This window comes from Bubalus kerabau, chromosome 14 (assembly GCF_029407905.1).
Source record: "Bubalus kerabau isolate K-KA32 ecotype Philippines breed swamp buffalo chromosome 14, PCC_UOA_SB_1v2, whole genome shotgun sequence".
Lineage (NCBI taxonomy): Eukaryota > Metazoa > Chordata > Mammalia > Artiodactyla > Bovidae > Bubalus > Bubalus kerabau.
This window is the reverse complement of record NC_073637.1, coordinates 16,888,667-16,913,414: the sequence shown is the minus strand read 5'-3', so window position 1 is coordinate 16,913,414 and position 24,748 is coordinate 16,888,667. Positions and strand designations below refer to the sequence as shown.

General features: G+C 40.9%; 1 protein-coding gene across 5 annotated transcripts in view; it reads left to right on the top strand.

Annotated features, from left to right (window-relative positions):
• The window catches only part of NSMCE2 (NSE2 (MMS21) homolog, SMC5-SMC6 complex SUMO ligase), a 237,249-nt gene that overhangs the window by 174,703 nt on the left and 37,798 nt on the right, over positions 1 to 24,748 (top strand). Inside the window, exon 5 of one of the 5 annotated variants that reach the window (XM_055545807.1) lies at positions 1,232 to 8,947. The exons of the other annotated variants lie outside the window; for them this stretch is intronic. Within the exon in view, the coding sequence (XP_055401782.1) occupies positions 1,232 to 1,365 (134 nt within the window). The 3' untranslated portion in view covers positions 1,366 to 8,947. Of the gene's footprint in view, positions 1 to 1,231; positions 8,948 to 24,748 lie in introns of those variants that run through there. 5 annotated transcript variants of the gene reach the window in all.

Here is a 24,748-nt window from a genome sequence, read left to right as displayed (position 1 = left end):
GGACACTGTCCCCACACTCATGTGTCCAGCCTGTGGGGAGGCAGGAGCAGGTGGTTTCAGTACAGGTCAGCAGGCGTTACGGTGGCGGGAGATACTGGTGCTTGGAGAGTAGAGAAGAGGCTTGCCTGGGAAAGCGGGCATGGGATGAGCATGGGGCTTATCCGAGAAGGCTTCCTGAGGCCTGGAGTGCTGAAATGAGTCTCAAGGATGGATCGACACCAGTGAGGTGAAGGGGAATGGGACCTTCCCGTGGCCCCTGTCGCCCCGTGAGCAGTTCTTTCTTACCTAACCAGCAGCATCAGCTGCAAATAATGTCCTGACTTGCTGACTTCAAACCCCATCCTTATTTGACTGTTAAAGAAAAAGTTCATTTCTGGGTCTCCTTGATTAGCTGATTTTGTGAAGTAGAAGCTATAAGAAAAAAACTACAAAACCCTGTGGGCCTTTGTGTCCCTGAAACAAGCTGTCTGCTTTACCCATCTGGCCTGACCTTCTCCATTGTAACCTGAGCAGAATTGGCTGGGGAGTGTGCATAGGCGGGGGAGAGAGGGGGCCCTGAGGAAGATCACCGGCCTGCTTGGCTGGCAGCCCAAGGGGATTGTAAAATCAGCGAGAGCCAGACAGTAAGCATCATTCAAAGCAGTCATCAGCCCAAAAGGTTGGTCCCTTGGCCAAAAGTAAGAGTAGCCAATGGCTCCCACCGGCCAGCTTACATCATTTATTAGCTTGGTGACCTTCAGCAAATTGCTTCGCTTTTCAGTGCTTTGTCTTCTCTAAAGTAAGGACTAGAAATGAAGGTGGGGATTCAATGAACTAATTCATAGAAAGCACTTGGAAGAGTTTCTTGTTAAGTGTTAGCTGACGGAGTCCAGTTCTCTCGGAAAGGGACCTAAATAAACATACCAAGACCTATGCGGTTGACTGAGGTGTTTAGTACCAAGCTTGAATGCTCTGGGGGCTTCCCTAGTAGCTCAGCTGGTAAAGAATCCACCTGCAATGCGGGAGACGGGCTCCATCCCTGGGTTGGGAAGATCTCCTGGCTACCCCACTCCAGTATTCTGGCCTGGAGAATTCCATGGACTGTATAGAGCAAGGGGTAGCAAAGAGTCGGACAAGACTGAGTGACTTTCATTTTCACACTTTTGAATGATCTGTGAGCTATTGGTTGACCACACAAGGCAATTTATTCATTCATTACTTATCCAACGCATGTCTGTTGGGTGTTTCCTAGGTGTTGGGCACCGATCTGAGCACCTGGAAAAAAATGAGAGAAATCAGTCCACGCAGAGGAAGAGCCCTAGAATGTTCCAGGAACGACCAAGAGGTCTGTGTAGAATGAGCAGGGGGAGGAAATACAGGAAATGAGATCATAGTGGCAACAAGGGGCGGATCTCACAGGGCCTCATAGACCTTTATAAAGACTTTGACTTTGAGGTCAGTATGGAGTGAGAACTATGAGGAATTCTAGCAACTACTACTGATTGTGGAGCTTGTAGAATTGCTTCACCTGAGTTATCTGGTTCGGATCAGAGAGAGAGAACAGATTAGAATGATGATGTAAGGCAAATGATACTGTCCCCAGGGAGGAAGCTGAGATAGAGGGGTTAGGGAGGTTGCCTGGGGCAGTGTTCAAATCCAGATCTGTGGACTGTAATTGAATGAGCATACGGATATGTTTGGGGCTTCCCGGGTTGCGCAGTGGTAAAGACTCTGCCTGCCAATGCAGGAGACCCAAGAGACGTGAGTTCAATCCCTGGGTCGGGAAGATCCCCTGGAGGAGGAAATGGCAACCCATTCCATTATTCCTACCTGGAAAATCCCATGGACAGAAGAGCCTGGCCGGCTACACAGCCCTTAGGGTTGCAGAATCTGACACTAGTGAGCACATATGCACACACATATGGACTTGCTTGCCACCAAATGGATTGGAGCGGAACTAACTTCAGAATCTCCTTGGCCACTGCCCAGGAATGGTTAGAAACTGGGTGCCCTTGCTTCCAAAGGACTCTGGACATCAGAGACAGAGACTCAGAGTGCATAGCGCTCACTACACAGACGTGCTTTCCAGGGACACCAAGCAGTAGGACACGGGGTTGAAGCTTTAACCTCACACCTCCGAGCATCTTCTGTTTTTCCAACAGACACTATAAATGTGCTCACTCCATATTTAAAGACCCCAGTATGGGTGAATGCTTTTTCAGGGCAGGGTAGAATCAAAGCCCAAAATACCAAAGGTTCAACTTCCTGTTCCTGACCACAGTAGACCAGAAAATGAGGCAGTTTTCAGAGCAGCTGTCCCCACCCGTGAACCTGTAGTTCAGCTTTGACTCACAGGAACCCATGGGAACTCAGACTCCTTACCCTGAAAAAAGTTGTTCTCAACTGAATGGACACCCCAAAGTCAGGTTGAGTGTTCCAGACCGAACTGCAGTGCAGAACGTGAAGGACAGAAGTTTTGCTGGGAATAAGATCATTTGTTTTGCAAATTGTGGGACGAAGTAAGGACCTACCCAGAAGCCTCTTAATCCATACTAAGCTATTTTGAAATCTGTGATGATTGTTGAAGGAGCTGAACTGTAAGATAAAGAAGCAAGCAGACAAGCATCAGTCACTCAGTCGTGTCCGACTCTTTGTGACCCCATGGACTGTAGCCTGCCAGGCTCTTCGGGTCCATGGAAATCTCCAGGCAAGAATACTGGAGTGGGTTGCCATTTCCTTCTCTGGGGTATCTTCCCAACCCGGGAATCAAACCCAGATCTCCTGCACTGCAGGCAGATTCTCTACCGTCCGAGCCACCAGGGATGCCCCATGATGAAGAATAGAGGGGATTAATTTTCCAACAAGTATGTAAACTAGCTGCCTAATACGTGCAGATTATGTGGTCTCTGCCTCCTCTAGCTGTTTGTGAGGGATAGGTAATGTTCAGTCGTGGTACACCCTAGGTGCTCTGTTGGCTGTGTATTCCAGTTGCTGTACATAAATCCAGCTGTTAGTACTCAGCGAAAATGGAGAGAGACAGTGACTACAATGAAACAGTATAGGTGATGCCTGTCAACTGCTTCATCTTGTGTCAGCCAAAGAAACAGTGTTCTTTCTAACGTGGAAAGAGATATTGCTCAACTTTTCTAAGAAATGGTCAAGTTGGCTTCGAGTCATATGAAACTTTTATTTTATATTTGACTTTAGAGTTCATTCTTGAGCTAAGATGTGGATTCATTGTACTGACAGATGTGCAAGCTAGCATCAAGCCTGATTGTAAACTTCAGTTTCTCTGACTGATTCAGACATAGGCAAGTTGTTGGACTTCTCTTAGTAGCTACTGAATAGCCTCATTTTACAAGTTTATTTTTTTCATTGGCATTGTTGTGATGAGTAAGTGAAAATGTGTATATAAAGATCCTGACAAGTCATTTTATGTAAGTGGTACTTCCACCCCATTCCTAAGGAACGTGGATGTGGACTGCACCTCTGGGAGCCAGTGAAGGTTTTTAGGCAGGGGAATGACATGATTCATACAGGTTTTAAGAACAATGATTTTGGGGTCACTGTAATGTGTGGGCTAAATGTAGAGAGACCTGAAACAAGGAATGAATAATCAAATAAATGGTGACAAAGACAAGGGCCCGAGTGAAGGCCGTGACAGTGGAGATGCAGGACGAATCCAGGTTGGGGAGGTTTTAAAAGTAGAATTGAGAGAATTTGAGGTCTAATTGAGTTAAGAGAGAGTAAAAGGATGATCAGAAGTAAAGGATGACTTTTAAGTTTTCCAGCTTATGGAGATAACCGAATTAACCAGAACAAAGAATAGTAGAAGGAACTATTTTATTGCAGGCTGAAGCTTTATACTTGGCACTGAGCTAAGGCATTAATGGATCATTTGATTTAGTCATCATGCCAACTCTATGGAGTCAGTTATGTTGGGCCATTTTACTGTTGTAAAAATTTTAACTCAGAGAAGTCTGATGCCGTGCAGCCAGTCAGTGTCCCCCAAGGATTTGGATATAGATTTTTCTGACCACAAAGCCTCACTTGAAACTGCAGCAAGAAACAAGCCTTTGCTCCAGAGAAGGGGAAATGGAGTAGGGTTGGGAGGTTGCAGATAAAATGTAGTCCTGGAAACGTTAACCTTGAGTCACTTACGTCAGGCAGGGATATCTTGAGGGCAGTTAGAAAGCCAGGCCTGTAGCTCTGGGGAGGGGTTGGGGGAGATACAAAAATGTGGGCGTTGTTGGTATATGATTGGCATGGAGGAATGAATGAGATCACCCAGCAAGGGGTGTATTAGTTAAAGAGAAACAGACCCTAAGAAAATGAAGGTTAGAAGATGAATGCTCACCTATTTTAGGAATTTAGAAACACTCATATACCTATATGCAGTGGAACTTTTTTCCGACCGAAGTATAGCCCTGTGCTTTGGTATATAAATTTGAATGCTTTTATTTTTCAATAGTTAGATATTGAGTGTTCTTGCATGCCAGTCATCATGAAAAATTGGCCCCTGCCTTCATAGAGCTTGTAGTCTGGTGGAAAGCCATAAATAAGAAAGCAATTAAACAGTAGCGAGTCATTGTCAATTACAGTATAGGCTTCTGGGTTATCATAGGATGTTCTCTGAGGGTCCTATAAAATGTCGACTCTGAAGCTAGACTTGGAAAACAATTGCTGGACCTAAAAATAACTATAGATTCTGTTTCTGAAGAAATGCTTGAGAATGATTACAAGAAAATTTTTTCTTGTAATATATACTGAAATTAATTTGCCTACAGGTTATGCAGGAAGCTGGGTTTTTCAGGTGTGTAAGGCAAAAATTAAATCTACGGAAGATGATTCTGCAAGTCCTAGAGGCAGGCAGAGGCAGGGTCTCTAAGTCAGTCTCCCACAAACAGTTTTTTCTCAAGTGTTGCAATTTTTTCAGTTGCGTACCAGGTGAACTAGTTGGCTTGCTGTGAGGAGCCACATTATACTAAAAAAAAAAACAAAACAAACATCACTTATCTTTTAATCACAGCCTTGCACTCCGCACAACCAGAGCTGCACAGAAAGAGAGGCGCGGGGGACTAGGACCACCAAGAGAGAGCTGCCTCGGCGCCCCGCCCCATGCCCCTTCTGGGACCCCAGTGCTCTGTTTGAATCCTGTCTGTGTCTCCTTCTCCCCCGCCATGCTTGAATCTCTGCATATAAAATGATATGATGCACTCCACTGTAGCAAATATTAAGAGTCAAATGTGCACCCTGAAATTTCTTAGATTTCTTTTCCTGAATTGCTCTGACTCTTGCATAAAATGGGGAAACAGAAAATTCCTTTGCCATCAGAACAGAAAATTGCCAAACCTTCATATTGTACTGTAAGTAGCTCAGTCTCAAAGCTTTTACCTTGAGATCCATTCCTCCTTTTGAGAGGTTATCTAGCCCAGCCCTGGAGCCAGACTGTCTGGGTTTGAATTCCTAGTCCACCAGTCACTGACTGTGTGACCTTGGGCAAAATACTTAACCTCTCTGTGCTTCAGTTTCCACGTGTGTAAAATGAGGGTAATAATAGTACCTCCATCCTTAGGGTTATGTGAGGAATATGTTAATCTGTCTAAAGCACTTAGAACTGTATCTGGCATGTCTGTAGTAAGCATGTGTACCTGGCGTATGTAGCGAACAAACCATAAAGGTTAGGTGCGGGTGTTAGTGCTGTATGATGCTAGTGGACGAAACAGCACGTGAAGATGGGAGCCAGGCCAGTGAGGATCAGTCTCCCCAACCCACTGCAAATCAGTCACAGGTCAGCTCCCCTGGCACTTAGCGTGGAGGGAAGAGTCCAGCATATATTGCCCTCTTCACTTTTAACACTGAGGACCACTGGGCCATGGCAGAACGCAGCAGATAGTCGATTGCAAGACCCATAGCCAGAGACAAGGGACTTTCTCTTCTTTAAAATAGAAACCTCCTTCCTTCCAAACACATGTGCAACGGTTATGTTTAGAAATCCTCGAGGAGCAGTATGGGAAGATCGCTGAAAGCATGGTGTATGGCATGATGCCTCGTGGATGATAAGGAAGATGGGCAGCCCGCCAGCTCTCCATCTTGCCTTGTCTTTTCCGTAGCACTTTCTCAGATCAGAAGGGGAATGTGACTCTTTTCTCTGTAGCCAAACCTTTCTCTCAGTCCTATTTAGCTGCCAACTTCAAGCCCTTGGTTAGCACGTTTCTTGGGCTTATTTGCCTCTAAGAGCAGCAGAGAATAAATTCTAGATGTTTAAACAGGTGGAATGAGCTCCAGCTTGGAGTCAGCTAGTCAGACCTCATTGTGATGCCTCCGAACATCTCCCTTCTAAACCTCTTCCCTCACTTGCCCTAAAATCCTCTGATACCTCCCTCCTTACAAGAACCTGCAAAGTTGGAGACTTTAATATAGTTAGTAGATCATCAACTTCTGGACTTCACTTCTAAACCCCAAACGGTAGAGTTATAAAGGGCCATTTGACTAAGCAATGGTGTAATTTATTCCCTGGAGGATGTGTCAGATCTTGTTTCCTTTTAACTGCTTACGGGTTGAAAACCATGACTGTGGTTACAGAGGGCAGACCCCAGAGTCTGTGCACTGGATCCAGCCCACGTGTGTTTGCTTTGGCCCATGTGGTTGTGTACACATATATCAGTTAGTTGCAATATACAACAGTTGGGAGATTTCACATAACGATCCACATTTCCAACTTTTTATTTTAAATATGCCAGATCTGCCAACACTGGGTCTCCCTTCCCTCCCATGGGAAACAGTCTGCCTGAGTCGGGGAGCAGCCCCTCCACTTTGCATAGTCCCCACCTGGCCCACATCCTTTACACCAGCTCATTGCCTAACCCCAGAGGAGCTGAAATATATAAATCTCTTAGAGCCTGGTGCCATTCTCTTTACAATATAACCCCAAATGAAAAGTGAAAATCCTCATTACACTTGATGACCCAGATGTAACAAGATGCTAAATAATGAGTCTCGGGCCTCTGCTCTCTGATTTAAGACAGAATTTCAAGTAAAACATTCTTTGTGTCATTTATTTAAAAACCACACATTTGAACATTATCCTTGCCTGATGTTTTCCCTGAGTCAGAGAGCAGTTTTTGTCCTTTAACCTTTTTCATGGTAAAATTTTATGCTGTTCTGGTTAGTACCAGTAATACAGGCTAAACGACTACCCAAAGGTGAACCCTCTGGCCTTGTCTTTAGTCATCTGCTTTTGGCTGCTGAGAGATTTGAGGTTATGGGCTGGCTCTGGGGAAGGGAGGGTGGAGGTCTAGAAAGGAAATAAGATACATGTTTCACTTCCACTGAGTCATGGGGCCACAGGACACAAAGGTAATGTGTGCCCAAGTATTTGTTAATTGCTTTCATTGGGAATTTCATTTGCCTTTCTTGCTGAGCTGCGTGGCCAAGCCTCGCCCACAAGGTTCTACAGGCACCCCCATTCAGGCAGACATACCTCAGTTCCTGAAATCTGCCCAGTTCAAATTCTTCTTCCTTTGTACCATTTCTTGATTCTGAAGGTGGAAGAGTACATTTCTCATACCACCTGCCAGCCACCTGAGGGCAATTAGAGCGTGCTAGCATGAGGCCAGCGCACAGCCTTTCATGAAAGAATCGTGTCATCAAAGTACAAAGCGTGGTTATTACTGTGCAGAAGTTTAATCAGTTTACAAAAATGCGTTGAACACTGGGGGCTTTGGATAAAAAAGTCATATGTGCGTATTAGTCATCCATTCCATTGTCATCACTGTTTCGGTCTACCATAGAGATGTTTTATTAGTTCGTTCAAATTCCCATGACTCCAGTTTCACATGAGGTCGTAGACTCCTCAATTGAAAAGTTTTTTAGTAGCTTTGGTCGGTCTGAAATTTCAGAATATTGAGCAAGGCCTGAGCTAGAACATGATCTAATAAGATTGGACTGTTAAAACAAGAAGCACTAGTCTGTGATTACAAGATTTTTAGGAAGAAAATGTTAAAACTCTGCTGTGAGAACCTCAGAAAGATAATAAAACAGGTTGGAAGCCAGTTTCTTTTTCATGTCTATTCTGATAGGTGGGACATCCGCCTATTTAAGCAGCAAAACTGCAGTGGAATGAAGTGTGAGTCCACAGAAACAATAGATAGTATCTTCCTATTGGGAAACTCTAATTGCTTGTGTAATCAGTAAGATGAAGCATCTGAAAATACTTGAAACGTTTTGTTCGAGCCCCAAAGGGTACTCAGAGAGACTAGCTCCAAAACGCCCAAATAGAGAAGATACATCATTGGTTAATAACTCAGATTGGAGTCAGAAGTGAGTTCCATTCCCAGGCTTCCACTGTGAGATTTGAAGCAAGTTATTTAACCTTTTTGCTCCTCAATTTTTTTTATCCCTAAAATGGGAATTGGAACATTATGGAAATATCATGGGGATTAAAAAGAGATAATGTGTGGAGAATTCTTGGAGCAGTACCTAGCCTATGAGTGGCCAGTAAGTGATGGTCATCGCTATTCGGTTAAACAGAAATTTGTAATCACTTGTTATTTTGGATATTCAGTAATGGTTTTCGAAATAAAGGCGATATCATAGTTTGCTTCTAAGTTTTCCATAGTTACGTTTAAATCCTCAGTTGCTCTCTGCCCCTTTTCTTAGTCTTATGTGTACTTACCAGTGTCTTGTTCATTCTCCGGTCGCTTTTCACTCTCTGCCGATACCATTCTAATGAGTAAACGCTTAAGACCCAATCTGAATGGAGGTTTAGGCTGAGTCTGGGACTGAGTTACTAATCTATTACTTTAGCCTTCTGGAGGTTTTCTTTTTTGTTTGTTTACTTCCTGTTCATTTACTGAAGATTATAATTTTTGTGTCATACTGCTGAATTACAATGTAACAAATGACAAAATATGTTTATGAAATGCCTTATGTTTGTAATCACTTAAAATAAAGTGTTAATAAAGAATATAGTTTATTGATGAATTTATATAGACTCCAAGGGGGAAAACCCACTGCTCATGGTGATCTCATCTCTAAGATGTTACATAATCACTACAACGGAAACCTAATTGATTTTATTACCAGATTAATCAGGGGTCACAGTTACATCCTGGTAGTTACTACCTTCAGACTATCTTCTTTTTGTAACTTGGGGAGGATTTTGTCCTGGGGACCCTACTGTAGCATTTGCCCTTGCAGAGGACTTGGATCTGAACACCCAGAGCTAGAGGCAGAAGCAGATCATGCCTTTCCTCTACGAAGTAATAGAAATGTAGAAGAAAAGCACTCTCATCATTCTGGATGAAATTAGACATTTGATAAGAATTCCCTTTAGCTCAGTCTTTTGCTTCATTGAAAACCCAGAATCTTTGTAGAAGTCTAGGGGCAGGGAAAAAGTACACAAATTGTTACCTCATTTTACCCATAAAATCTCCAAAGAAGGGAATCCTATTTTCACCTTAGACTCTCAGAAGCATGGACAATAGAAACAGTTCATTTGCTCTAACATAGTTTATGATGTCACCAGAAATTCTTTATAAAACGGTCAGCATGAGTATGCCATGCAATTCATAAACCATGCTTTATCCGTGCTGTGTTGCGCAATATGTCAGCATTTCCCCTTTCTTTCCTGTAAATTGTAACTTTTCTGGTGATTGGCATTTAAAGTCTTTTCCTGATTAAGGAATTGTCAGCTGAAATCATCAGGGATTTCCCTGTAGCTGTTTTGAAAGAAGTCCGAAGAACTTAAGTGTTGCTTGGAAATTAAGAAATGTGAAATAGTTTGTGTGAATCTTAGTGGTGAAATAGAATCAAGATGACTGTTTTTCTTGAAAATGAGAGCATTAGAGAGTTGCAGACGGAATTAGAGAAATCTCAGCGATAATAAAGTCTTTCAAACGTTTAATAAACCTCAGTGTCTCTGTTCTGTGCCTTTCAGACGATGCACGTATTACACTTTAGGAACTCAACTGGAAGAGAAACATTAAAATAACATTTCAGAAGCTTGGAAAGTGATTTTTTAATTTAATTTCTTGATATACTTAGAGTTAACAGAAACCTTTTTTAAGGCGCTGTTAGAAAACCTTCTGATGATCCATGTCGCATCCGTAGTACCATCAGAACAAAGATGGTGACTGGGGTAGCATTACGTATACTAGACAGGATGAAAGGAAAGAGATCTATTTCAGGTGCAGGGATTATGTAATGAGCTTTCTGCCCAGTGACAGGATGGGGTGGAGTAAGTAGGAGACAGCTGGTGGATGTGATAAAGAGTGGGGGGCCTCTTTGAGAAGAGCGGTTTGAGAAAGCATCTCAGAGGAAGTGACTCGAGCTGAAGCAGAAGAAATCATCAGGGATAGAGCACAGGGAAGAACTCAGCAGGTACATAGGAAAGGAAAAGCATATTCAAGGGCCCTGGGGCTGGGATGACTTCTTCCAGAAACAATGAGGAGACAGATGTAGTTGGAACATAAGGCAGGAAGGGTGGGGTAAGACCTGAAAGGTAGGAAGAGGCAGCCCTGATTAAAAAAAAATAAAACACAAAAACAGTCCATTACTGGGTGAAAAGAATTAGCAGTTGGGTTCATTTTATGAAAGCTTCTCACTCGTGTGTTTCAGAATTATTCCAAGTCTGAATATGGCATGTGAAAAACACTTTGAAGAAATAGTAAGGGCCTGTATGCCAAGACTGAACCAACTGCAACTTCCTAATTTGTATTTGATAACAAATAGGCTATACTCTTAGCTGTAAAGTGCAGGACCTCATGACTTCCCAGCTACAACCTCTCTTTTTGTCAACTTTCATATGAACTAAGGACACTGAAACAAATCCTCAGAATCAGTTTTGCTTATGACCGCTCTTCTGCATCAGCCCTTAACCCCAGCGTTCATGCTATGCATGTTCTGATAGTTTCCTAGTGTCCCCCATTCCTTCATGGACAAAGTGTGACATAGCTAAGTCTGATGACAAAGAAAGGGAAAACCCCCACAACTTAACTCTCCTTCCCTCAGGTAAGAGATACTGGTTTTGCAGGACAAAATGAAAAATCCAAGGGACCCAAAATGAGGGAACAACAGTTTACCGGAAATTACCACAATCAAATAGTGGCAGAAAGTGACTGATGCTTTCTTACTCTTATCTTCTTACTGAGATCTCCCATGTAGCCCTGTGTGAGCAACTTCAGTTCAGTTCAGTTCAGTCACTCAGTCACGTCCAACTCTTTGCAACCCCATGGACTGCAGCATGCCAGGCCTCCCTGTCCATCACCAACTCTCAAGAGTCTACGCAAACTCATGCCCATTGAGTCAGTAATGCCATCCAACCATCTCATCCTCTGTCGTCCCCTTCTCCTCCCGCCTTCAGTCTTTCCCAGCATCAGAATCTCTTCCAATGAGTCAGTTCTTCGTATCAGGTGGCCAAAGTATTAGAGCTTCAGCTTCAACATCAGTCCTTCCAATGAATATTCAGGACTGATTTCCTTTAGGATGGACTGGTTGGATCTCCTTGCAGTCCAAGGGACTCTCAAGAATCTTCTCCAACACCACAGTTCAAAAGCATCAATTCTTCTGCACTCAGCTTTCTTTATAGTCCAACTCTCACATCCATACATGACTACTGGAAGAATCATCGCTTGGATTAGACAGACCTTTGTTGGCAAAGTAATGTCTCTGCTTTTTAATAAGCTGTCTAAGTTGGTCATAACTTTTCTTCCAAGGAGCAAACTTCTTTTAATTTCATGGCTGCAATCACCATCTGCAGTGATTTTGGAGTCCCCCACAATAAAGTCTGTCACTGTTTTCACTGTTACCCCATCTATTTGCCATCAAATGATGGGACCAGATGCCATGATCTTAGTTTTCTGAATGTTGAGTTTTAAGCCAACTTTTTCACTCTCTTTCACTTTCATCAAGAGGCTCATTAGTTCTTCACTTTCTGCCGTAAGGGTAGTGTCATCTGCATGTCTGAGGTTACTGATATTTCTCTCGGCAATCTTGATTCCAGCTTGTGCTTCATCCAGCCCAGCATTTCTCATAATGTACTCCGTATATAAGTTAAGCAGGGTGACAGTATACAGCCTTGACATACTCCTTTTCTGATTTGGACCGAGTCTGTTGTTCCATGTCCAGTTCTAACTGTTGCTTCTTGACCTGAATACAGGTTTCTCAGGAGGCAGGTCAGGTGGTCTGGTATTCTCATCTCTTTCAGAATTTTCCACAGTTTGTTGTGTTTCACACAGTCAAAGGCTTTGGCATAGTCAATAAACAGATGATGTTTTTCTGGAACTCTCTTGCTTTTCCGATGATCCAGCGGATGTTGGCAATTTGATCTCTGGTTCCTCTGCCTTTTCTAAAACCAGCTTGAACATCAGGAAGTTCATAATTCAGGTACTGTTGAAGCCTGGCTTGGAGAATTTTGAGCATTTCACACTAGCGTGTGAGATAAGTGCAGTTGTTCATAGTCTGAGCATTCTTTGGCATTGCCTTTCTTTGGAATTGGAAGGAAAACTGACCTTTTCCAGTCCTGTGGCCACTGCTGAGTTTTCCAAATTTGCTGGCATATTGAGTGCAGCACTTTCACAGCGTCATCTTTCAGGATTTGAAATAGCTCAACTGGAATTCCATCACCTCCACTAGCTTTGTTCGTGTTGATGCTTCCTAAGGGTCACTTACTATAGAGCATTTCCAGTTATTTAGTATAGTGGAAAGGGACTAAGATTGCCTTGTGGTATTCAAAGGCATGAGATCTTCAAAGACTGGTAATTGAATAGGGTAGCAAACACAGAGATTTGAGTTGGATGGGTGTAGGAGATGATTTGTTCAAAATAATTTCACAACTAGGAGCAAAGTCTTAATGCCTGAGTGGATGTCAGAGCAGCAGGCCAACTCTTCTCTGCCATTAAAAGCTCACACAGATCCCATACATCAGTAACGTGCTTTTCTAGGCTTACAGTTTCCTTTCAAGTAGCCTTACTCAATCCTCCCTGAAAATAACCAAGCCTAGGTGGGTTGTCTGTCCAGGTGGTGAATGTCTGTCCAACTTTGGACGTGGGGTTGTAAACCTGGCGGTTGCTTTCTTTTCCAGAGCAAGTGCTCTATAGGGACCTGCAGGCTCTCTCTTAAGCTATTGGCTTCCTTCATTGTGCACCGTGCCTGAGCCCTGCGCCAGCCATTGATGATACCACAGTTAAGACACTAGTGAGGTCTAGGTGGGGAAATGGTCAGAGTGTGAGAAGGACTGTAGGGGCAGAGTTGTAAGGAAAGTTTTATGTAAGGGCAGAGTCAGAACAACTGATTCAGGAAGGGAGGTGAAAATCAAGGAGGGCCTCCGAGGAGTAAATAACTCACATGGATGGGTTTAAAGGAAGGAGTATAAGTAAGCACAGAAAATAACATGAGCCAAGGCAGACACAGACAAATGACCATGGAGAGCATGTTCCTTCATCATTGACTATTCTAGTGTGACTAAAACCTTTTTGCTTTTTCCTTTTTGTGTGTGTGTTGGGAGCAGATGGAAGGAGAGTTACAGGGATAGAGGGACTGGGACAATCAGGTGGAGAAGCAGGGGTCAGAAGACTTCACATAGCAAGCGAGGAATATTTAAGCTTTAGAGTCAGAAAGACCCAGAGAGCCAGTCAGTGGTTGCCTCAGCACTCCAGTTTCCACATCAGCAATGTGAAAAAGCTTCTACTGAGGTTGCTTTTGAGGATGACATGAGGTGGATAGTCTATAGCATAGTCAAGGGCTGGACTTGAAGTCAGATAGACCTGCCTTCTTATATTACCCAACTAATTGTGCAAGTCCTTGAACCTTGGTTTTCTCACATGTGCAATGGGAATAGTAGTATCCTCTTCATGGACTTAAGAGGATTCAATTAGCTAATTCATGTAAAGTGTTTATTAGGACAGTGCTGGGTACATGATAAGTATTAAATATTAGCCACCCTCTTCCTCCTCCATCACATAGCATAGACCCTCACCCAAAGTTAGTTCCTTTCCCCTAAGAAAATACAATGGTATGCAATTTTTCAGTTCCTTGGTAATTTATTCACTCCAACTATGCTAAGAGAGAATTGACCTTTCTAGCAATTGTATTTTCTCCTTGGAGGGGTCTTCATTTCAGGCCTCACGCATTTATTTTCCTTTGTGGGACGGTAGTGTCATTTTTGTCAAATGCCTGATGATGACAAGTGTCATCCCCAGGCAAATAAATAGCATACTTTCTTCTTGGATTCTGTTCTCCTAGTTTGGTAGTTTCTATACAGTTTTACTACCTTCAACAGCACATGCTTTAAGCTCAGTACCACTCAGTGATAGATATCTAAGCTCAGTATTGGGAAAGCGTATTGCCAAGGCCCTGCTTTCAAGTGGCTGACTGCCTGGTTGGGAAAATAGAACTTACAGAAAACTTACAGTTAGGCAATTTTATGAAGAAAGTGTGACAAGGTACAAAGTCTTTTCTCACTATGTTTATGACACCAGCAGTAATTATATTGATTGATGGGAGAGGGAGCAGGGGAGACGTTGCTGGAGTTTTTAGGGGAGGCTCCAAAATTTAGGAACTGTCTTGTAACCAACCAACATGTCTTAAAATAATCATCACTTTTGGTTTCATATCATTGCTCAGTCTTCCCAGCAAACTAAAGATGAGTCCATCTTGGGGAAAATAAGAGTGTGATTTAAAGTCAGTGATTCCCCAGAAGATCCCTTTATTATACCACTACTCTCCTCTATGCTTTGAAATTCTTGTTTGCCAAATTGTATTTACAAGTAATAATTTGTATCTTCTGTGTTTTATTAATCAAAGACAGTTGCCCAACAGAGATCTTGATCAGCATAAAAAATATGAATTCAGTATAGCAGCCTGTTACCTAATTTCAGTTTATTGAAAAAAAAAAAACCAAGTAAACTGTCTCACTTAATTATGAGTTTAAGATATAAACTCCTGTTACTATTGTATACATGTATATATCCAGGAGCTATGAGAAGTCTAGAAAAAGATTGATACATACAGAAAAAGACTGATAACTTGGACTACATTTTTTTTTTTTAATTAAAAATTACTCATGGCAAAAAAAAAAAAACCTGAGGAAAGCCATGAGAAATCATCAACTGACCAAAGGGGAAAATTGTAATTCATACAGGGCTAATTCATGCAGGGCTAATTTCCTGCAGAGTTTCTTACAAATCAATAGGAAAATGGACAAATAGTTCCAGAAAAAAGCAGTACTGGTCATCAGTAAGCATGTAAGAAGATGTTTAACCTTACAAAAGAAATGAAGATAAAATAACTTTTTTACCTATCAAAGTCATCAAGATTAACACATTTGATAATATTAGTGTTCGGAATATATGGAAAAGTAGGCATACTCAAAAACTGTTAGTAGGAGATTGATTGTGAAAGCTTTTTGGAGGGCAGTTGGCAAAATCATTTGCGCTTAAAATGCACTTACTGTTTAATCTGACAAAGACACCTTAGATAATTTATTTGACAAATAGATCCATACACAAAATCAATGGTGTGTATGCAGTGAGGTATATTGCCACATTTATTATATCAGTCAAAAAGTAGGAGACTTTAGCTTCTGATTAAGATTAGGTAACACAGACCACATTTACCTCCACTTGAAACACTAAAAAAGAAAAAAATAAATAAATAAATTACGTGAAACAATATCTCCCAGGATGTTGGACATCATGCATCAGAAAGCAATGATCTTTGAAGACAAGGAAAGAAAATGAGCCCCCGATTGCTCCAATTTACTGCTTGGAGAGAGTCTCCAGGCCAGAGTACAGCTAACAGAACACAGGCAGATTCCTATTGTCTCCCTAGTTGAAGGAGGTGTAGCTAAAAGTCCAAGGAAGCCAAGATAGTTAGTCTAGAGTAGAAAGCTGCACAAAGACAGAAATCTGGAGCACTGAACAGCTCTCTCCCTTGTGTGTTGACTTGAGTTCAGAGGAGTGCATGCGTATGGCTGAATGACCCAAGGTCAGAGAAAGAACTATCTAAAGGACTAGAGAGAACAGCGCCTGGAACTCTATGGAAGGATGGGGGTAATGTCTGTTCTCAACAGCAAAAACAACAAAATTTCATAATTCAGGAATATTAAAGTCTTGCCTCAGTAATAGAGTAAAATTAACCATAGATTATACACAGCTCTGACCATGAACAAATCTTAAAAACAAGGCCCAAAAGGACCAAACTATTTCCGATTAATTTAACTATATCCCAGAACAAAACTCAAGAATGTTTATGAGAAGACAGAAATAAACATCACTCCACCATGCCTGGCATCCAGTCAGAAATTACCAGGTTAGCATAGAAGCAAAACAATACAACCCATAATGAGGGGAAGAAAACTCATTGAAACTGACTCAGAAATGACATGGATATAAAAATAGGTAGGCAAGGATGTTATAATTGTTATGATTGCATTTTGTATGTTCAGAGAGCTAGTGGAAAGATTGCCCGTATTAAGTAAGGAGATAGATCTTTTCATATCTTTTTAAAGACACAGGTTAAACTTCTAGAGATGAAACCTACAATGGCTGAATTTTTAAAACGAAATAAAATCACTGCATAGGATTAACAACAACACAGACATTGCAGGAAAAAAGACTAATGAACCAGATGACATAGCCATAAAAACTATCCAAAATCAAACATGCACACACAAAAAAAAGGGCTTTAAAAAATGAAAAGGGCACCAATGAACTATGGAATTTCAAGGAGTCATATATATGTATCATTGGAGTCATATATATGTATCACTGAGGTTCCCAAAGGAGAAGAGAGAGATAGGAAGACTGAAAAAAATATTTTAAGAGATAATGGCTGAAATTTTCCAAATTTGTTGAAAAATTTAAATGCATAGATCCAAATTCAGCAAACCCCAAGCACAAGAACACATGAAAGAAACTACACCAAAGCATATTATAATCAAATTGCTTAAAACAAGTAATAAAGAGAAAAATCTTAAAAGCAACAGAGGGGGAAAAGATGCGTTACATTCAAGATGACAGATATAAAGATAACAGCACATTTCTCATTTTAAAAAAGAAAAATACAGGCTAGAAAACAGTAGAGCAAAATATTTAAAGTACTGCAAGGAACAAAACTATCAATCAGAAATTCTTAAAATATCTTTAAAAAGTGATGAGATGAAGACTTTTTCACACACATAAAATGTGAAAGAATTCATCAGCAAACCTGCATTACAAGAAATATTAAAGGAAGTCCTTCAAGAAAAAAGTAAATGATACCAGATATAAAACTGGTTCTACACAGAAAAATGAAGAGCACCATAAATGATAACTATATAGGTATATGTCAGTATTTTTCCTTATTATTTTGGCCTCTTTAATTGCTAACTTTTAAAAGCGGAAATAATAACAATGTTTATATCAGCTGTAGAAGTGAAATATATGATAATAGCACAAAGTCCAGGCAGGGGAAAATAGAAGTATATTGTTTTAATTCTCTTACAATATACATAGGATAATATAATAGTATAATAATATCACTTGAAGGTGGACTGTGATAAGTTAAAGATATGTACTGTAATCTAAAGTAGTCACTAAAATGCCACAACAAAGTATTATAGCTAATAAGCCAACAAAGAAGATAAAGTGGAATCATAAGGAATACTCAATTAATCTAAAAGTTACTAGCACCACCCCCCCCCAAAAAAAGAGGGAAAAAGGAATAAACAGTGGATGGGACAAATAGAAAACAAATAGTAAGATGCTAAGTTTGAACTCAGTCATGTCAGTTCAGTCGTTCAATTGTGTCTGACTCTTTGTGACCCCATGAATCGCAGCACGCCAGGCCTCCCTGTCCATCACCAACTCCCGGAGTTCACTGAGACTCATGTCCATCGAGTCAGTGATGCCATCCAGCCATCTCATCTTCTGTCATCCCCTTCTCCTCCTGCCCCCAATCCCTCCCAGCATCAGAATCTTTTCCAATGAGTCAGCTCTTCGCATGAGGTGGCCAAAGTACTGGAGTTTCAGCTTTAGCATCATTCCTTCCAAAGAAATCCCAGGGCTGATCTCCTTTAGAATGAACTGATTGGATCTCCTGGCAGTCCAAGGGACTCTCAAGAGTCTTCTCCAACACCACAGTTCAAAAGCATCAATTCTTCGGCACTCAGCTTTCTTCACAGTCCAACTCGCACATCCATACATGACCATAGGAAAAACTATAGCCTTGACTAGATGGACCTTTGTTGGCAAAGTAATGTCTCTGCTTTTCAATATGCTATCTAGGTTGGTCATAACTTTCCTTCCAAGGAGTAAGCGTCTTTTAATTTCATGGCTGCAGTCACCATCTGCAGTGATTTTGGAGCCCCCCAAAATAAAGTCTAACACTGTTTCCACTGTTTCCCCATCTATTTCCCATGAAGTGCTGGGACCAGATGTCATGATCTTTGTTTTCTGAATGTTGAGTTTTAAGCCAGCTTTTTCACTCTCCTCTTTCACTTTTATCAAGAGGCTTTTTAGTTCCTCTTCACTTTCTGCCATAAGGGTGGTGTCATCTGCATATCTGAGGTGATTGATATTTCTCCTGGCAATCTTGATTCCAGCTTGTGCTTCTTCCAGTCCAGCGTTGCTCATGATGTACTCTGCATAGAAGTTAAATAAGCAGGGTGACAGTATACAGCCTTGACGTACTCCTTTTGCTATTTGGAACCAGTCTGTTGCTCCATGTCCAGTTCTAACTGTTGCTTCCTGACCTGCATACAAATTTCTCGATACTCATTAAATGTAAGTGGTCTAATGTTCACGGTTAATAGGGATTATCAGACTTTATATAGAAGCAAACTCCAACTATATGGACCTGTGAGAAAGCCACATTAAATATAAAGGCACACAGACTAAAAATAAAAGAACAGAAGCACATGCTGACACCAAACAAGAGAAAGCTGATATTAGAGAAAGTAGATTTCACAGCAAAGACTGTTCCCAGGGATAAAGAGAGTCATTTTATAATGTGAAGTCACTTAATCAAGAGAACATAAAATACATTAATGCTTCTAATAACAAAGCTTCAAAATTACTGAAACAAAAAATTGATAGAACTGCCAAGGAAAATAGACAAGTTTGCAATTATAGTTAGAGATTTCAACAATTGATGGCCAAGTGCTCCAAAAATCAGTGAGGATATAGGAAAATATCACCAAACTTCACCTAACAAGAGCAGAAAACACATTCTTTTCAAGTGCATATGCAGTATTTACTAAAATAGACCATGTCTCAGTGGATTTGAAGGATTCAAAGTTATCTAATGTTCTCTGACCACAATGGAATTAAGTTAGAAATCAATAACAGAAAGATATCTGGAGTATTTCTAAATATTTGGAAACTAAATACTTCTAAATAACCTGTAGTCAAAGAGATATCAAAGGGAATTTTAAAAGTAGTTTGAGTATTTCATTTAAAATAAAATGAAAATCTAACGTATCAAAATAAATTGAGTACAGCTAAAGCAATAGAAGTCAAGTGGGCCTTAGAAAGCATCACTACGAACAAAGCTAGTGGAGGTGATGGAATTCCAGTTGAACTATTCCAAATCCTGAAAGATGATGCTGTGAAAGTGCTGCACTCAATATGCCAGCAAATTTGGAAAACTCAGCAGTGGCCACAGGACTGGAAAAGGTCAGTTTTCATTCCAATCCCAAAGAAAGGCAATTCCAAAGAATGCTCAAACTACTGCACAATTGTACTCATCTCACACCCTAGTAAAGTAATGCTCAAAATTCTCCAAGCCAGGCTTCAGCAATATGTGAACCGTGAACTTCCTGATGTTCAAGCTGGTTTTAGAAAAGGCAGAGGAACCAGAGATCAAATTGCCAACATCCGCTGGATTATGGAAAAAGCAAGCGAGTTCCAGAGAAACATCTATTTCTGCTTTATTAACTATGCCAAAGCCTTTGACTGTGTGGATCACAATAAACTGTGGAAAATTCTGAAAGAGATGGGAATACCAGACCACCTGACCTGCCTCTTGAGAAATGTGTATGCAGGTCAGGAAGCAACAGTTAGAACTGGACATGGAACAACAGACTGGTTCCAAATAGGAAAAGGAGTACGTCAAGGCTGTATATTGTCACCCTGCTTATTTAACTTATATGTAGAGTACATCATGAGAAACGCTGGACTGGAAGAAGCACAAGCTGGAATCAAGATTACCGGAAGAAATATCAATCACCTCAGATATGCAGATGACACCACCCTTATGGCAGAAAGTGAAGAGGAACTCAAAAGCCTCTTGATGAAAGTGAAAGTGGAGAGTGAAAAAGTTGGCTTAAAACTCAACATTCAGAAAACGAAGATCATGGCATCCAGTCCCACCACTTCATGGGAAATAGATGGGGAAACAGTGGAAACAGTGTTAGACTTTATTTTGGGGGGCTCCAAAATCACTACAGATGGTGACTGCAGCCATGAAATTAAAAGACGCTTACTCCTTGGAAGGAAAGTTATGACCAACCTAGATAGCATATTGAAAAGCAGAGACATTACTTTGCCAACAAAGGTCCGTCTAGTCAAGGCTATAGTTTTTCCTATGGTCATGTATGGATGTGCGAGTTGGACTGTGAAGAAGGCTGAGTGCCGAAGAATTGATGCTTTTGAACTGTGGTGTTGGAGAAGACTCTTGAGAGTCCCTTGGACTGCAAGGAGATCCAACCAGTCCATTCTGAAGGAGATCAGCCCTGGGATTTCTTTGGAAGGAATGATGCTAAAGCTGAAACTCCAGTACTTTGGCCACCTCATGCGAAGAGTTGACTCATTGGAAAAGACCCTGATGCTGGGAGGGACTGCGGGCAGGAGGAGAAGGGGACGACAGAGGATGAGATGGCTGGATGGCATCACTGACTCGATGGACGTGAGTCTGAGTGAACTCCGGGAGTTGGTGATGGACAGGGAGGCCTGGCGTGCTGTGATTCATGGGGTCGCAAAGAGTTGGACACGACTAAGCGACTGATCTGATCTGATCTGATCTGAAAGCAATAGAAAAGTGTAGCTTTAAACACCTGCCCGTATTAGAAAAGAAGGAAGTTCTCAAATGAATCACCTCAGTTTCCATGTTAAAAACTGGAAAAGAAGAACAGGTGAAATCAAAGGTAAGTAGATGAAAGAAAAAGAGCAGAGTGGAAATTATAAGAGCAGAGCTTGATAGAAATTAGATAATCAGCAGAAAAACTCAGTGAAACTAAAAGCAGCTTGTTTGAGAAGATGGATAAACTTCTAGCCAGACCAAGGGGGAAAAAAAACAAAGCAAAACAAAAAGATTATATTAATTACCAGCATCTGGAATGAGAGATGTTACATCAACATAGATACTACACATAACAGAGGATAAGATAATATTGTGAACAACTTCATGCAAATTAATCCAACACCATAGATAAAATGAACAATTGCCTTTAATGCCTCAGACTACCAAAGCTCCCTTATGAAGAAATAGATAAATAGTGCTATAAAAAAGAGTGCTGTATCTATTAATGAAATATAATTGTGCTTAAAAATAAAAACGTTTCCACAAAGAAAACTCCAGTCCAAGGTGGCTTTATGATGAATTCCACTAAATATTTAAGAAAGAGATAATGCCAATTTTACACAAACTTTTATAGAAAATCAAAAAGAGAAAGTACTACCCAACATATTCTTTGAGGTCAGCATTACTCTGATACCAATACCAGTTATTATAGGAAAGGTACTAATCCAATATCCCTCATAAACATACATGTAAAAATTCTAAGCAGATTTTTAGCAAATGGAATCTGAATATATATATATATAAAAGATATACATCATGACCAAGTGGGATTTATTTCACAAATGCAAAGTAAATTTAACGTTTGAAAATTGATCAGTGTAATTCACCATATTAATTGGTCAAAGAAGATCATATGATCATCTCAGTAGATGCAGAAAAAGCATTTGACAAAATCCAGTATTGATTCTTGATTAAAGCTCTCAGTAAACTAAGAATAGAAGTGCTATGCTAAGTCACTTTTGTCTTATCTGACTCATTGCGACCCCATGGGACTGTAGCCCTCCTAGTCTCAGAAACTCTCTCCTGCAGAGCAAATGTGACCGAGCAAACGTGTGGAGGTTGTCTTGACGTTCCCTGGGAGTGTGGGAGCCCTCCCTGGGCGTCCATGGGATTTTCCAGGCAAGAATACTGGAGTGGGTTGCCGTGTCCTCCTCCAGGGGATCTTCCCAACCCAGGAATCTAACCCACATCTCTTAGTTCTCCTGCATTGTCAGGCTACCTAGGAAGCCCCAAGAGTAGAAGGAACCTACTTAAACCTAAAAAGGGTGTTTGTGAAAAACCTGTGAATCACTTCTCAGCCTTTTGGCTAAGATCAAGTGTGATACGGTGGCTTTCCTGGTGGCTCAGTGGTACAGAATCCACCTTCCCATGCAAGAAACACAAGAGACTTGGGTTCGATCCCTGGGTCCAGAAGATCCCCTGGAAAAGGAAATGGCAACCCACTCCAGTATTCTTGCCTGGGAAATCCCATGGACAGAGGAGCCTGGCAGACTACAGTTCATGGGGTCGCAAAAGAGTCAGACATGACATAACAGCCATATGATTCAGCCATCCCATTTTTAGGTATATACAGAAGCATTGGAAACATATGTCCATGCAAAGACTTCTCCCACACAGATGTTCACAACAGCTTTATTTATAGTCATTCAAAATGAAACAAATGTCCATCAACTGATGAATGGATAAACATTCTATGGTATAGCCATGGACTGCTCAGCAAGAAAAAAAAAAAAAAACAGGAACAAACTTTTGATACATGCAGCAAGGAACCAGAAAACAAAACAAAACAAAAAAAGGCAACACATGCTATATGATTCTTTAAATGAAATTCTTTACAAATTGACCTCAAATGGCAGAAAATGGATCAGCTCTTGCCTAGAAGTAGGGATGGGAAGGAGTGGAAGGGAGGGATCACCCAGGACACAAGGAAATTGGGGGTGCCCTATCTAGATTGTGGTGTTGGTTTCACGGATACATACCTATGTCAAGTATATCAAATTATATACTAGTTCATTGTATGTCAATTTATACCTCAGTTAAAGAAGGGAAAGGAAACTACTTAAATGTTATTTAGTAGGGGACTCATTAAGTGAATTCTTGGCTTCCCTGGTGGCTCAGACAGTAAAGAATCCACCTGCAATGCGGGAGATCTGGGTTTGGTTCCTGGGTCAGGAGGATCCCCTGGAGAAGGGCATGGCAACCCACTCCAGTATTCTAGAGGAAATGATCACCCAAATATATAATTGGATATAAAAAGCAAGATGCAAAACAATATATATTAACATAGGATCTCTTTTGAATGAAAAATAGACATTGTGTGTGTGTGTTTGTGTGTAAGGCATTTCTCGAAGCATACACAAAAACCTAACAGTAGTTATTTCTGAGGATTGGGATTGTGGCTTGTGGACAGTGAGGGAGGCTTTACTTCTCATTTTGTTCACTTGTGTTGAGTTTTTAACCATATGTGTGCATAATTTTTTTTAATAAGTTAAAAAAGAAAACTGTGGTTTTTAAAAAGAGAAGGAAAGAGAAAAACAAAAAAATGGGAATTACTGATTGAAATATAATCATCAAATGAATATAGTCACCAATTGAAAAGTGCTTGTTTTTTATTCTTTTGAATCATTATAGGATGTTTTCTTTAAAGGAGATTTTTAAAGATTATTCTGAGTTAAGAAATTTATTTTATGGGTTTGTCCAAAATAGCTTAAATTTTTTGCCTTATTTCCTGGTCAAGTTGAAGCAAGCAAATATTATATTTCAAAAGGCCCTTCGCTGCTGCTGCTAAGTCACTTCAGTTGTGTCCGACTCCGTGCGACCCCATAGACGGCAGCCCACCAGGCTTCCCCGTCCCTGGGATTCTCCAGGCAAGAACACTGGAGTGGGTTGCCATTTCCTTCTCCAATGCATGAAAGTGAAAAGTGAAAGTGAAGTCACTCAGTCGTGTCCGACTCCAGCGACCCCATGGACTGCAGCCTACCAGGCTCCTCTGTCCATGGGATTTTCCAGGCAAAAGTACTGGAGTGGGGTGCCATTGCCCTTTTTATTGAACTAAAAAATAAACTTCTTGGTGTTGTGTGCAAGGGACAGCTATATTATAAGAAATCAGGTGCAGAATTAAGGAGATTGGAATTCTCAGGTGGCTCAGCAGTAAAGAATTCACCCTCCAAGTAGGAGATGCCTTGGGTTGGAAAGATGCCCTGGAAAGGAAATGGCAGCCCACTCCAGTATTCTTGCCTGGAGAATCCCATAGACAAAGGAGCCTGGTGGGCTATAGTCCATGGAATTGCAAGAGTCAGACACAATTTAGCAACTCAACAACAACAAGTACTTTTTATACAGGTATTGGGCACAGAATGTCCAGAAATAAAAGCTGTTGAAAGTAACCTTTCTTTAGGAGTATAGATTTGAATGTTTGACCTGAAGGAGTCATTTCTCCAATATGGGTAAGTAACCACAAAATTCATGTATATAATTGTTGAAGGATTTAAAGGCAAAACTGTATTAGGTAATTAATTATCATGGAGATTATCATGAATAGGGTTAACAAAGTTTCTCAGCATCTCTAAATGGGTCCGAAAGGATTAAAAATAGGTAATCTGGGAACTCCCTTTGAATCTTTTGAGATTAGTATGAATTAAAGAGTTCCTCCTCAATGAAAGATTGCCATATTTGAGAACTGTCATAATTATGGGTGAGGTTTTCCAGC